Source organism: Rattus norvegicus, chromosome 14, assembly GCF_021556685.1.
Source record: "Rattus norvegicus strain SHRSP/BbbUtx chromosome 14, alternate assembly SHRSP_T2T, whole genome shotgun sequence".
NCBI lineage: Eukaryota > Metazoa > Chordata > Mammalia > Rodentia > Muridae > Rattus > Rattus norvegicus.
In genome coordinates this window covers 86,682,903-86,695,000 of record NC_141547.1, presented here as the reverse complement: position 1 = coordinate 86,695,000, position 12,098 = coordinate 86,682,903, and the positions used below count along the sequence as shown (strand labels likewise).

The 12,098-nt window shown below is 40.2% G+C and overlaps 1 protein-coding gene and 1 long non-coding RNA gene across 4 annotated transcripts in view; one reads left to right on the top strand and one right to left on the bottom strand.

Annotated features, from left to right (window-relative positions):
- Positions 1-2,414, top strand: part of Mospd1l1 (motile sperm domain containing 1 like 1) — a 2,432-nt gene extending 18 nt beyond the window's left edge. Inside the window, exons 1-3 of one of the 2 annotated variants that reach the window (XM_087584578.1) lie at positions 1-599; positions 846-898; positions 1,008-1,171. The exon at positions 1-599 is cut by the window's left edge and continues 18 nt beyond it. In XM_087584578.1, coding sequence (XP_087440704.1) covers positions 146-599; positions 846-898; positions 1,008-1,079 — 579 coding nt within the window. In that variant the 5' untranslated portion in view covers positions 1-145 and the 3' untranslated portion in view covers positions 1,080-1,171. Of the gene's footprint in view, positions 600-845 lie in introns of both variants that reach the window. The other variant, XM_087584577.1, reaches the window with a different exon arrangement.
- Positions 1-12,098, bottom strand: part of LOC148001441 (uncharacterized) — a 29,926-nt gene that overhangs the window by 15,618 nt on the left and 2,210 nt on the right. Inside the window, exons 2-4 of one of the 2 annotated variants that reach the window (XR_015637116.1) lie at positions 11,206-11,331; positions 9,543-9,737; positions 7,867-8,000 (exon numbers count right to left, since the gene is read on the bottom strand). This is a non-coding gene — a long non-coding RNA (uncharacterized LOC148001441). The remainder of the gene's footprint in view (positions 1-7,866; positions 8,001-9,542; positions 9,738-11,205; positions 11,332-12,098) is intronic. The other variant, XR_015637117.1, reaches the window with a different exon arrangement.

Sequence of the window (12,098 nt, the reverse complement as noted above, 5' to 3'; positions counted from 1 at the left end):
CAGGGAGCAGTCGCAGCTGCTTTCCGAGGAGCCAGTGTTGCTGAGATTGCCAAAATGCTTTGGAGTTTTTAACTGAATCTAAGAAAGTCCAAAATAGACTTGAGACTGTAAAGACAGAAGCTGCAGCAAGGGGGATACAGTGCCAATGCATCAACAAAAAAGACAACCAGAGTTAGTGGAAGGGAATCTTCCTGTCTTTGTGTTTCCCACGGAGCTAATATTTTATGCAGATGATCAGTCAACACATAAGCAAGTGTTGACTCTGTACAATCCCTATGAGTTTGCCTTAAAGTTCAAAGTTTTGTGTACGACTCCAAATAAGTATGTTGTCATTGATGCTGCTGGTGCAGTGAAGCCACAGTGCTGTGTGGATATTGTCATTCGTCATAGAGATGTTCGATCGTGTCACTATGGTGTGATAGACAAATTCCGTCTCCAGGTTTCGGAACAAAGCCAGAGGAAAGCCTTAGGAAGGAAAGAGGTTATTGCTACTCTTCTCCCATCTGCGAAAGAACAACAAAAGGAAGAAGAGGAGAAGAGAATAAAGGAGCACTTAACCGAGAGTGTATTTTTTGAGCAGTCCTGTCAACCAGGACAAGGTTTGACTCTGTTACCAAGAGTAACTTGTTTGACAAGAAGACCCAAGTCACTCCTGATTTCCTGCCCCTTCTGTTTCCCAAGTCTAATTAATGCTGTGGGCTGCCATGCCCAGCTTGGAATTTCAAGGCTAACTATGAGTCTCGGTATGAAACCCAGACTGCCTGCAACTCACTATGTAGTGCCCAGCCTGGCCTTGAATTTTAAGCCATCTTCCTGCCTCTGCCTCCCAATTGGTTGGATTATAGAAAACAGAGCAGTCTCTTCAGGACCTAGTTTGCTAACTGTCTTCCTGGGAGTGGTATGTATTGCGGCCCTGATGCTGCCTACTCTAGGGGATATGGAATCGCTGGTGCCTCTCTACCTCCACTTAAGTGTGAATCAAAAATTAGTGGCTGCTTATATCTTAGGTCTTATCACAATGGCTATACTTAGAACATGAACAAGGATTAAAACTGACTTCTGAAGTAAATTTATCTTAAAATATGAATGTGGACTGCCTTTTATCTCTTCCACTCCATTAACACACTACAAATTATGGAATGATTATAAATAACTGCAAATGTATAATATATATTTTCAATTAGTCTATAATTTTATTTGAAGGACTGTAGCACTTTATGTTACAGACAACAAAGATACTTCTGAGCGATTGATATCTAGGAAATTATTTGAAGACATTCTTTTAAACTCTATACCTATTATGCAAATAACTTTAGTTCAATGTTATTGTTCTTCTTTTCATTTCGAAGTCACTTTGATAAGGGTCATGGGTCCTTCAAAGTTTAAGGCCTATATGAGCAACTGAGCTGATTGAACATAAAGTGACATTGCCTAGACACAAGCACCGACATTACTATGTAAATCATAGACTTCCTCCTAGCATTACAAGGAGTTGCTGCCAGGTTTCTTAAGCGAATATATTATAGTCAGTGTGTGAGGGGGTTGGAAACATAAGGTACTTACTGAGGGATCATGCTTACCCTGGACTCGTGACAGAAGACAAGATGTTTTAAAATTATCTCGTGAACTTCAGGACAGGCTGTCGTTCAGAGAACAGGCCCCTCACAGAAGTAGATTGCTTTCCCTATTTGGCCTGAGAGTTCTAAAGAAAGGTAGGCATTTTTAAAATTAATTGGTTCATCCTGGTTTTACTTCTGGTTAATCCTTAATGTATTAAGGGGAAAATCACTTTTTGGTTTTCTCCCAAGTCCCTTGCTTGCCTGAGTGTAAGTGACTCACCCTGGTTAGGAATGTCAGATGACAATTAGTTTCTGAGGACATGACTTTTTTTTTTTCGCTTTCAAACTCTTAAGCCAAGTAGAGAAAGCCCTAAATACCTGTGTCTATTTTATATCAGTCACTGGGACGTTTTTTAAGTTTTTATTTATTCAAGTAAATTTACCAAAAAAAAAAAGCCCCCTAAGCACAATGACTTCCATTTCTTGACAGTGTTCTCTGGCGTCTCACGTCTGTGTGTTTAACTGTTGTCACAGCAACTGATCTTCCTCTTGGGAATTTTTTCTGAAAGCACAATGCATCGAGTCTCTTGAAAATCGAATTCTCTTGTAGCTCTTTTTATGGAATAAACTTTATGCACTGCTAACGTAACATTCTCAAGGAATAGACATAAACACAAATGTATGCCTGAAGCTGATTTTTTGGGGGGAGGGGGCAGGAAACGATACTCTGCTTCTAGAAGCTTTTTGTTTAGTATTTCATAAATCATTGTTTAACCATTTGTGTGGAGCATAAACTATTCAGTGGATCATGTCTGTACATTGTGTAATGACTGAAAAGCACATAAATGAAATCTACTTTGAACTCAAAAAAAAAAAAGTTAATGACAAAGGTTTGTTACCTTATGGTTTGGGATGCGGTGGGCAGTATTGGGCTCAGCTGTGTGGTTCTTTCAGCTGTAATTGGGCTGGCTCACATCTGTAGTCAGCAGCTGCATCATACAGAGGCAACTTGATATAGAAGGTCCTCATCTGGGGTTGGGGGTCACATTTGCTCCACATGATCTGGTTTCCCAGATGAATAAGTCTAGTTCACAAACAAGCAGCCATCAGAGAGGCCTGACTAAGCCTATACCAAGTCCCTTCTCCATTTTACAGTCGGGGTGTGTGCCAGCCACCCCAACCCAGTGATGGGAAAAGAGAATCTGCTTCACAGTGGGAAGAGTTGCAGCAACATAGGGCTATTGGCATGGATACAGTAAGAAGACTCTTGCAGTCATTTCTGGATCTATCATAGTGAACATGTGGTGGCGTAGACCTTTGGGACATCAAGAAACAGGAAACTAATGGTCTAGATATATGTGGGAAACAGGGGGCTGAGATTTAAAGAAAGAACTGTATTCAAATCTGTACCCTTTCACCCACAGCAAGGATGATATCCAAATGCATAGACCCTCAGTACTCCCTTCCTCTTGTCCCCCATCCACAGGTTAGTCATCTTCCAAAGTTAGTTATAAAAAGGAATGTGCCAGCTAAGTTTTCGTGAGAGAGTGACCAGTCTGACAATGGGTGTCTGTGTGGTGGAGCAGCAGAGATTCCAGGAGGTCCCCAGAAAAAGCTGTAGGCCTCTGCAATCCCAATATAGTGCAAGAGAGTTCATGCTGGTACTGTATCCATGATGCAAGGCTGAAGACGTTCAAGTGTGAACTCAGCGAAGGGCGCTGCTTTCAATATCTGCATCTCTGCATGGGTGAAGTGGAGCTGGGACAACTTCGTGAGTCCCTGTCTCAAAAAGAAATCACGAGGGAAAATATTTTGAAAGTCAAACTTAAGAGTCAATTGACAGAGCCCATGTTATCTCCTTGCTCTCTAGAAGTTCTATTGGTAAATTAAAACTTTAAAAATAATCATGCTGTCAGAAAACCATTGTCTTCTGTGTTACCCCTCACATACATATCTACATGTTTTAAATTGTGTGTGTGTGTGTGTGTGTGTCTTTGCATAGCAGCATCTTCAGTTCCAATGGGAGACTTGTGGGGATCCCCCAACCTTTCTTCATGATCTCAGCCTCCCTCCCTATGTATTCCATCCATGCCTTCTCTTTCTCGAGCAGCTCCTTCCTCTCCATCCCCACCAAAATGTGCTGCCTCCTTAATGATTCCAGTGCTTTACCTCCTCTTAGCACTGCTTCTCTGTGAATCTCTAAAACAGGTGTCCTCATCCCTATTCTAAAATGACAGACTTAGGGGAACAGCAACATGAGGCATGAGAGCATGTGGCCATTGAGGCAAACTAGCTCGTGCCTTCCCCACCACTGCTCTTGACAGTATCTTCCTTCCAGAAAACGTCAAATCACAGCATAGGGCTTCTGTTTGGATGACCAAGAGTATAATCTGACCTGTAACCCTGAAATATGTGGTCTTTGATATTAAAACTCTTGATGGAATTCCACTCAATTAGAGTATAGTCTTCTCTTTGCAGCTTAATGCCATGAAAGCCCAGTGGATGACTTGATCTGAGGCAAGATGCTGCATCTCTAGGAAGGCCATGAGGAACAAGCCAATATGAATTCTAATCTGTTGAAGAGGAGTAATGTATACAGAGATCTGGGTGCTCAGAAATGAGGGCAAAGGAGCAGGAATAAAGAACCACAAACTCTGTACAGGCCCATCATAGCACACCATAATCTATGAGAGAGAAGCAGACAAATGAGCCACTAAATTCCACAGTTCTGACATAGCTCCTCATGGTAGTCAGAGCTAGGGAGATAAGAAAAAAGGCAGGAACACTAATATAGACATGCTCTGACATTCTACATGCTGGTTATTTTTTTAAAGATTTATTCTTATTTCTCTCTCTTTTTCTCTCTTACTACTCCCTCTCTGTCTATCTGTCTATCTCTGTCTCTCTGTCTCTGTCTCTGTCTCTCTGTGTGTGTGTGTGTGTGTGTGAGAGAGAGAGAGAGAGAGAGAGAGAGAGAGAGACAGAGAGAGACAGAGAGAGAGACAGAGAGAGAACGGGGAGGGAGAGGGAGAGAAAGATGTGCTAGTGCCCACAGAGGCTAGAGAGGGTGCTGAAACCACTGGAGGTGGAGTTACAGCCAATTGTGAGCCTGTGGTGGTGGGGTGGTTGCAAATTGAACTCAGATATTCTAGAAGAGCTGCACATGCTCTCAACCCCTGAAGCTCAATGAGTTCTTTTTAAAATGCTGTTAGTGACTTCTATTAGTAACCCGGAGCAAACTACTGAAACTCTCACTGTCTGTCTCCTTGTTGTTAGCATAGCCACTAGGCTACTGGACAGTACGTGAGTCAGACATTTACACAACACAACTCTGGTCACAGGGCCTGCCATTTGAATATTCCCTAAGAACACCTGACATGACAGCTCACTGAAGATTTTCCAGAACTCCCATTCATACCAATGCTACGTGGAGCACTACCAGGTTAGGAAGAAGAGACAAAGGACACACTGATGGCCACTCGGCACCTCTCTGTCCCCAAGGCAGAGGGACATTTCTATAATCCAAGAGTGTTAACCCTAAGAAATCCCGATGTAGAGCAAAAACCACAGTCCAAAGAGCAGATTGCGGGGCATTACTCTTATATCATCAGTCCTAAGGACAAAGGTGAATGAGGGCTTTAGTTTCATGATAAAACAATAAAAATTCATTATTTTACCCTTGAAATCTCAAGTCTTGACAATTCATTAGCATTCTCCAATTTGAATTTGAATCCAACTTTAACAACACCAAGCCTTGTTTTCAATGTGTTTAGTAAAATTTCCATCGAAAGTTGGAGAGATGGCATAGTGGTTAGGAGCATTGGCTGGCCTTGCAGAGGACCGGGGTTCTGAAGATTCCTCACCCCTACCAGTGCATTCTCATGGATTGCTCTAGAGAACTGAATGTATATAAATCTTAGTAAAATAAACTCACAGATGCCACAGTCTATCATCTCATTGCACAAATAAGGAAACTAAACTGTGGACATACTGAGTGATTCTTGATCACAGAGGTAACAAGTGGAAGAGGCAAAGACAAGGCTCCTAGAATCCAATAAAACATTTTTCCCAATATCAAAGATCCTCACCCACAGATCTTTAAGGTCTCTGCTATAGAACAACAGAAGAGCTAAAAAGAAGTCACTTTTAGAAAATGTATACAAATTTTATAGCTTGTGGGTATTAATATTGATTGTAAACTTGACAGAATTGAGATATGCTATGGAAATAAATAAAGAATACTTCTGAGTATGCCTGACAGCATTTCCTGAGACAAATGACAAAGGAAGACCTGCTCTGAAGGTGGGCAGCACTAGCCACTAAGTAATCCAGGAATGAACACTAAAGGAACTCTGTTAGCAGAGACTTTTCCCCATTCTTCTGTGCTTCCTCTCTCTCTCCCTCTCTCTTGTTCTCTCTTTCTTTCTCTGTTTTCAGGACACCCTGAAGCAAGCTCCACTTGTTCTCTACTATACTCCTTGCATAATGGAAAAAAACTTGTAATCCAAAATAACTATTATATAAAATATACATATTTATATAATATAATATATAATTTATATAATTTGATATATTTAATAAATGATACATATATTACATAATATTATATATAATATTATATCTTATACAATATGATATGCATTAATGTATAATACATGCTAGTATACTAATACTAATTATATTAATTAATATATTCTGATATAATATGCAATATAATATAAATATACAATAAATAACATCTAAAACATAACACATAACATACATTACATATAACTTGTAACACATAACATACATGAAATGTGTTATATTTAACATATAATACAAAAATAATATAGAATATAGAACACAGTAATATAATAAAATATAATAAAACATAAAAATAATACATTATTTTTATATAATTTTTGTACAAAAAAATCTCTGCTATTATGCTTTCCACAGAATCTATAAAATAACCAAGGGGAGAGCTGAGTGAGAATGACCATGTATTCATTATTCTGAACAAAAAGAAACATAAGTTATTAAATACCATTAGATATTGTATGAATTAATTTTGTCATTACTATGACAAAACCCTCCACAGAAGCAATTTTCAGAAAGAAGAGTTCATGCTAGCACACAATCTGAGAGCACCGTTTATCATGGTGGAGCAAACCCAGTGGAAGGAACAGGAGGCAACCATTCTCATTCTCTCATTCAGTCCAAGACCTCAGCCCAAAAAATGGCACTTCCCACGAGCAAGACATCTATTTCAACTTCAGTTAAATCTCTCTGGAAACATCCTAATGTTTCAAACCTCATTTTCAGAGGTTTTTCTTGCTGCCCATTCTACATCCTGTCAAGGTAACAGTGAACATTACCCATCACAGCAAAAGATGACATCATGGACCCAGACATTAGAAAGTAATTTCTCTCTTCCCTCCCACTTTGCCATGTGGTCATTGTTTCCTTGCATCTACACATTCAGAACAAGGACAGAGAACTATTGCACTCTGGGCCTTCCCAACTTCTCTTTAAGTCACTTCTCTTAGAAACTATCCCATCACCTCCTAACACTATACCAAATCCTTCCCCTGACACAAAGCTATGGAGTGCTCAGCATGTAGGAACCTTAGAAAATGTCATTAATGTTACATAACTCAATACCAAGAAGCCAATCAGGAAAAAAAGGCATGAGGGTATTCTGCTATGTCTGTGCAAGTGATCTTGTCAGGACTTGTTAATTTGGGGCAGTGAGCTCTCCTGGTAGCCTCGGGTACTGTCCTTGCTTCAGCTTTTCTCTCAATGAAGCCATGTCCATCCTTGCAGTGTGATGAGAATGGGCCCTACTAGCTTCTGTGTTCATATGCTTGACAACCACAGTGGGGAAACTTTCCATGCAGTCTTTCAGTTCAGTCTTGTCAAGGCTCCAATCTCTTGAGAGAAAGAATTAAATCATTTTCTGTGTTCCCCCTCTACATAAATTTAACTTTTCATAAACAAATTTAGTTTGAAACCCAAGGAGGCACATGCTAAGTCATTTCTTGGAAATGGATGAAAACATGTCAGAAGTAAGATGGTCCTGTACAATGTATATTAGTGCCTGTGGAGAGTGTGTCTTAGAATTGGGCTGCAAGTGCTTCTGTGGGACTAGATAGAGGCTAAAGGCGCAACACAAATCACCAGTATTTCATCAAGGAATAGTCTTGCTGTCCCATGCACCTGAGTTTTTCTTTGCTGTCTTAGATGTGCATGATTACCAGAATCTTACTCCTGACCAGAGTCCCCACCATCCATATCCACATGTCCCATACATAGAGTACCCTACCTTATTGTATGTTCCTCTTCGTTCCCCACATGCACCATCTGGACACTGCACACAATCATGATTGGAAGCATTGATTGGCAGAGCCTCTTATAGAACATGAGAATATAGAGACTGGACCACTCATCCTAACAAGGCTATTCAAAACAAAGAGGTCAGGCATGGGCATGAGCATACATGGCAAATGATTAAACCTCAGGAATACTACTCAGCTATCAAAAACAATGACTTCAAGAAATTCATAGGCAAATGGATTAAACTAGAAAATATCATCCTGAGTGAGGTAACCCAATCACAGAAAAACATACATGGTTTGTTTATCACTGATAAGTGGATATTAGCCCAAAAGCTTGAATCACCCAATACACAGATAATATGAAGCTCAAGAAGAAGGATGATCAAAGTGCAGAAGCTTCACTCCATCTTAAAAGGGGGAATAGAAATATCCATAGGAGGGGATATGAAGGCAGAATTTGGAGCAGCGACTGAAGGAATGGCCATTTAGAGCCTGTCCCATATGTGCCCCATATACATACAGTCACCAAGACTAGATAAAATTGACGAAGCTAAGAAGGGCAGGCTGACAGAAACCAGATATAGATTTCTCTTGAGAAACACAGCCAAAGTATGTCAAATACAGAGGCAAATTCTAGCAGCAAACCACTGAACTGAGAACAGGACCCCCGTTGGAGGAATTAGAGAAAGGATTGAAAGAGCTGAAGGGGTTTGCAACCCCATAAGAACAACAATGCCAACCAACCAGAGGTCTCAGGGACTAAACCACTACCCAAAGACTATACATGGACTGACCCATGGCTCCAGCTGCTTATATAGCAGAGGAAGGCCTTATTGGGCAACAATGGAAGGAGAAGCCCTTGGTCCTGCCAATGTTGGACCCCCGGTGAGGGAATTGTCGGGGGTGGGGCAGGGGATGGATGGGGAGGGGAATGCCCTTATAGAAGAAGGGGAGAAGGATGGGATAGGGGGATTATATCCAGGAAACTGGGAAAGGGAATAACATTTGAAATGTAAATTTAAAAAAATCCAATAAAAAAGAAAAAATTGAGGATGCCAACATATACAATATGTAGATACACACACATTCTCATGCATGACACACACATGATTCCCTCAAATATACATACTCAGGAGCACACAAGCACACATTTGAATTGTTTATATTGAACACACACATACAATGTGTGCTTGCCAAGACCTAGTATGCAGACAGCTTTCTGTGGACATGATGGTAAGTATCTAAAGAGTTTGTAACTGGTGTGAGAAGATGATTTTAACAAAATGATTAAGTGAAAAGGTCATTGAAAAGATACAGATGGACATTAAGACGCATCTATTGGCTGTACACCTTCTCCAGAGGGAAGTTTCTAACTTGGAAAAGGGCTGGCCACACTTATGCAGACAGTTGAGGCTCAATTTGTATGTTAAAAAAATCCCATAAGCATTTCTGAAAGTTGACTGTAGATTCTATTTAGGGATGCTCAGCTAGAAAGCTTTCTCGCAGTGAATACTGTGTGTCTGGAGCTTCAAGCTCCTGTGTGCAGACTTATATCTTTTTCAAAACCTGCTTTAATTAGGGATGTTAAATGTTTCAACCTCCCTTCTAATCCACTGACCAAAGGTAGGAGAGAAGAAAGGTTAATAGGAAACAAGATGTGGACCTGCTTAGAAGTAGTTCTTCCCATGAATCAGTAGTGGCAGTCCAGTCCAATTGGCAAACACCGAACATGAATCAGTAGCAGCAGTTCAATCCAGCAGAAACCACAAGGCTCCACTGACTTGGTGTGCATCCACTGAAGTGGCAAGGAGCAGCCAAAATACCACGAAGTTCTTTGGTGCTTTTCCCTCCACAAGTTCTGACAAACAAAGACCAGCAAAGTGTTGCAAGGCGAACCAATGCAAGAGTGTCGTTCACTGTCTGTTGGTTATACTTGTACTGTTTCCAACATCACATGTCCTCTGAAGCATCAGCTTCAACAAAATATACTCTCATATGTCTGCTTCAGCAAAACATCCTCTCATATGACAGCTTCCAGGAAAATATCACATGACACAACCAAGTCTCCAAAGAAACCAAAAATTTCCACTTCACCTGTATCCCACTGTAATGGACTGCAATCTTGCACCATAAGTCAGAGTAAACCCTTTTCTCCTCAAGTTGCTTTGGCCACAGTCATTTATCACTGCAACAGGAAAAGAAACTAAGATGCCCTCTATCTACCTGTCTCTCCATTCATCCATTTTACTCTGTTTGCCTGGAGAATCCTGACCTCTCCCCTTCCACATAGATTCCTCATCTATCTCTAGACTTCCATAACCATCTCCTTCTCCTAGGACCTATGCTGGGCAGGCTTATTCTACCTCCTAAAGATCCTATCCTGCACATGGAAAGAAACTCAGTTCCAATTTCTCCAATTGTCAGAACTCCATTAAGCTTTGTCTAGTCTCCCCTAATCTATCATAGCACTTATTTTCTTATTAAGTTTAGCACTGTTTCCTCTCTACAAATACTGTATCTTTGCCCACCTTGCTTACTGTTGGCATCTGTGGACCTAAACCCACACAAGAGCATGTCAGAAAGTGCCACATAGTGGTTCTCAACCTTCCTAATGACGCATGCTAGTGTGACCCCAACCATAAAATTATTTTTGTGGCTACTTCATAACTGTAATTGTGCTGCAGTTTTGAACCACTATGTCAATATCTGATATGCAGGGTATCTGATATACAATGCCTATGAGTGGGTCATTCAAACCCCAAAAGGGTTACAACCTGCAGGTTGAGAACCACTGCTACAGAAGAAGCTCTTGTTATAAGACTGCTGGATTACCCTTAATACTAACTTTTCTTTTCTATGTACCATTTAACTTTATTTCCTATGTATTGTTTTGAGCTTTCCTTTCCTTGTGATGAATGTAAAATTATGATTCTCATCTTGTGTGTCTATACATATTATTTCTTTGAATAAGCATTTTATTGACTATTAATTCCACTGTCAAGGCACAGAAGCAGGTAAGTAACGATGAAATCTTTTGCTGAATTATAGCAAAGTGCTATATTGCACTTTGTATAATCTGTGTTCATGTATAGTCTGTGCTGATGGTGCATTTGCAAGTTCAAGTGCAAAATTGTGTGTGTGTGTGTGTGTGTGTGTGTGTGTCTGTGTGTGTGTCTCTGTGTGTGTATGTACCTGTAGAAGAGCTATAAGGTAAGATGTTTTCAAGTTCTGCTTCTGTTGCCTCCAGTGTCACAATTTCAGGATAGAATGATGAACTTAAAAACACTTCAAAAACAATACTATGCTCAATAAAAATAACTACTTACTCAGAAAAGCATGCAGATCTTATTGTCCGGTATGCTATGACAGCCCTCCAGTGAGTTATGCCTTCTATGATATGTTGTTCAGCTCCTCTTTTGTAAGCTCTAGGCAGAGAACCGTGAACTGATTGCCTGTAAGGCAGGAATATCTGGATGTTAGTAGAGGTTCTTGGGCATTGAAGTTTATCTTCTCATTTCTGTTTTTGAAGTTCCTCTTCATAAAATAAAAAGAGGCAAGTATCACCAACCAACCAGATAGACAGAAGGTGTTCTGAGCTTTCAGTTTTCACCAGGCCTCTTAGCCAAGGCTGCCCTGTGGAATTCTGTACAATAATGAGGATTGCTTTGTTTGGTGGCTTTCTTTCTTAGTGATCTGGGAAGCACTGAGTATGTGAGTGCCATAGCTAAAGAACTTACATTAATTTTTCAGTGAATTCATAATTTCCACATTTGGCTTGTGACTACTGTTTGGTCATTACAGTTCCAGATGATCACAGCTGTCTGTGAGACCCAGGCAAGCCTAGCCAAATTCTGAACCCAGGACAAACACAATAGCTGTTTAGTTAGCTGGAAGCCACCAACTAAACTTTGAAGTCAATCGTCACTCGCCCATTGATAATTGGTTCAGCGACTGATACCAAGCACATAGCCTAACCTGCCCCCAAAGGTAGGTATGGCAATTACTGATTCAGTATGGGAATCTCCATTTATTCTGGTTTTTTTCTATTTTACTTTGAAGTAGTAGAAATTATTACCTAAAGAATTGTATTACCCAAGCTTCTAAATTTCATAGTCTCTTCTAAAGTTACATTGCCTCTATTCTTGAGCCAAACAAATTGTATTTTAATCTAGGAGCAGCAAGTGAATCTAAGTAACACATTACAGTTGGTACCTGTTTA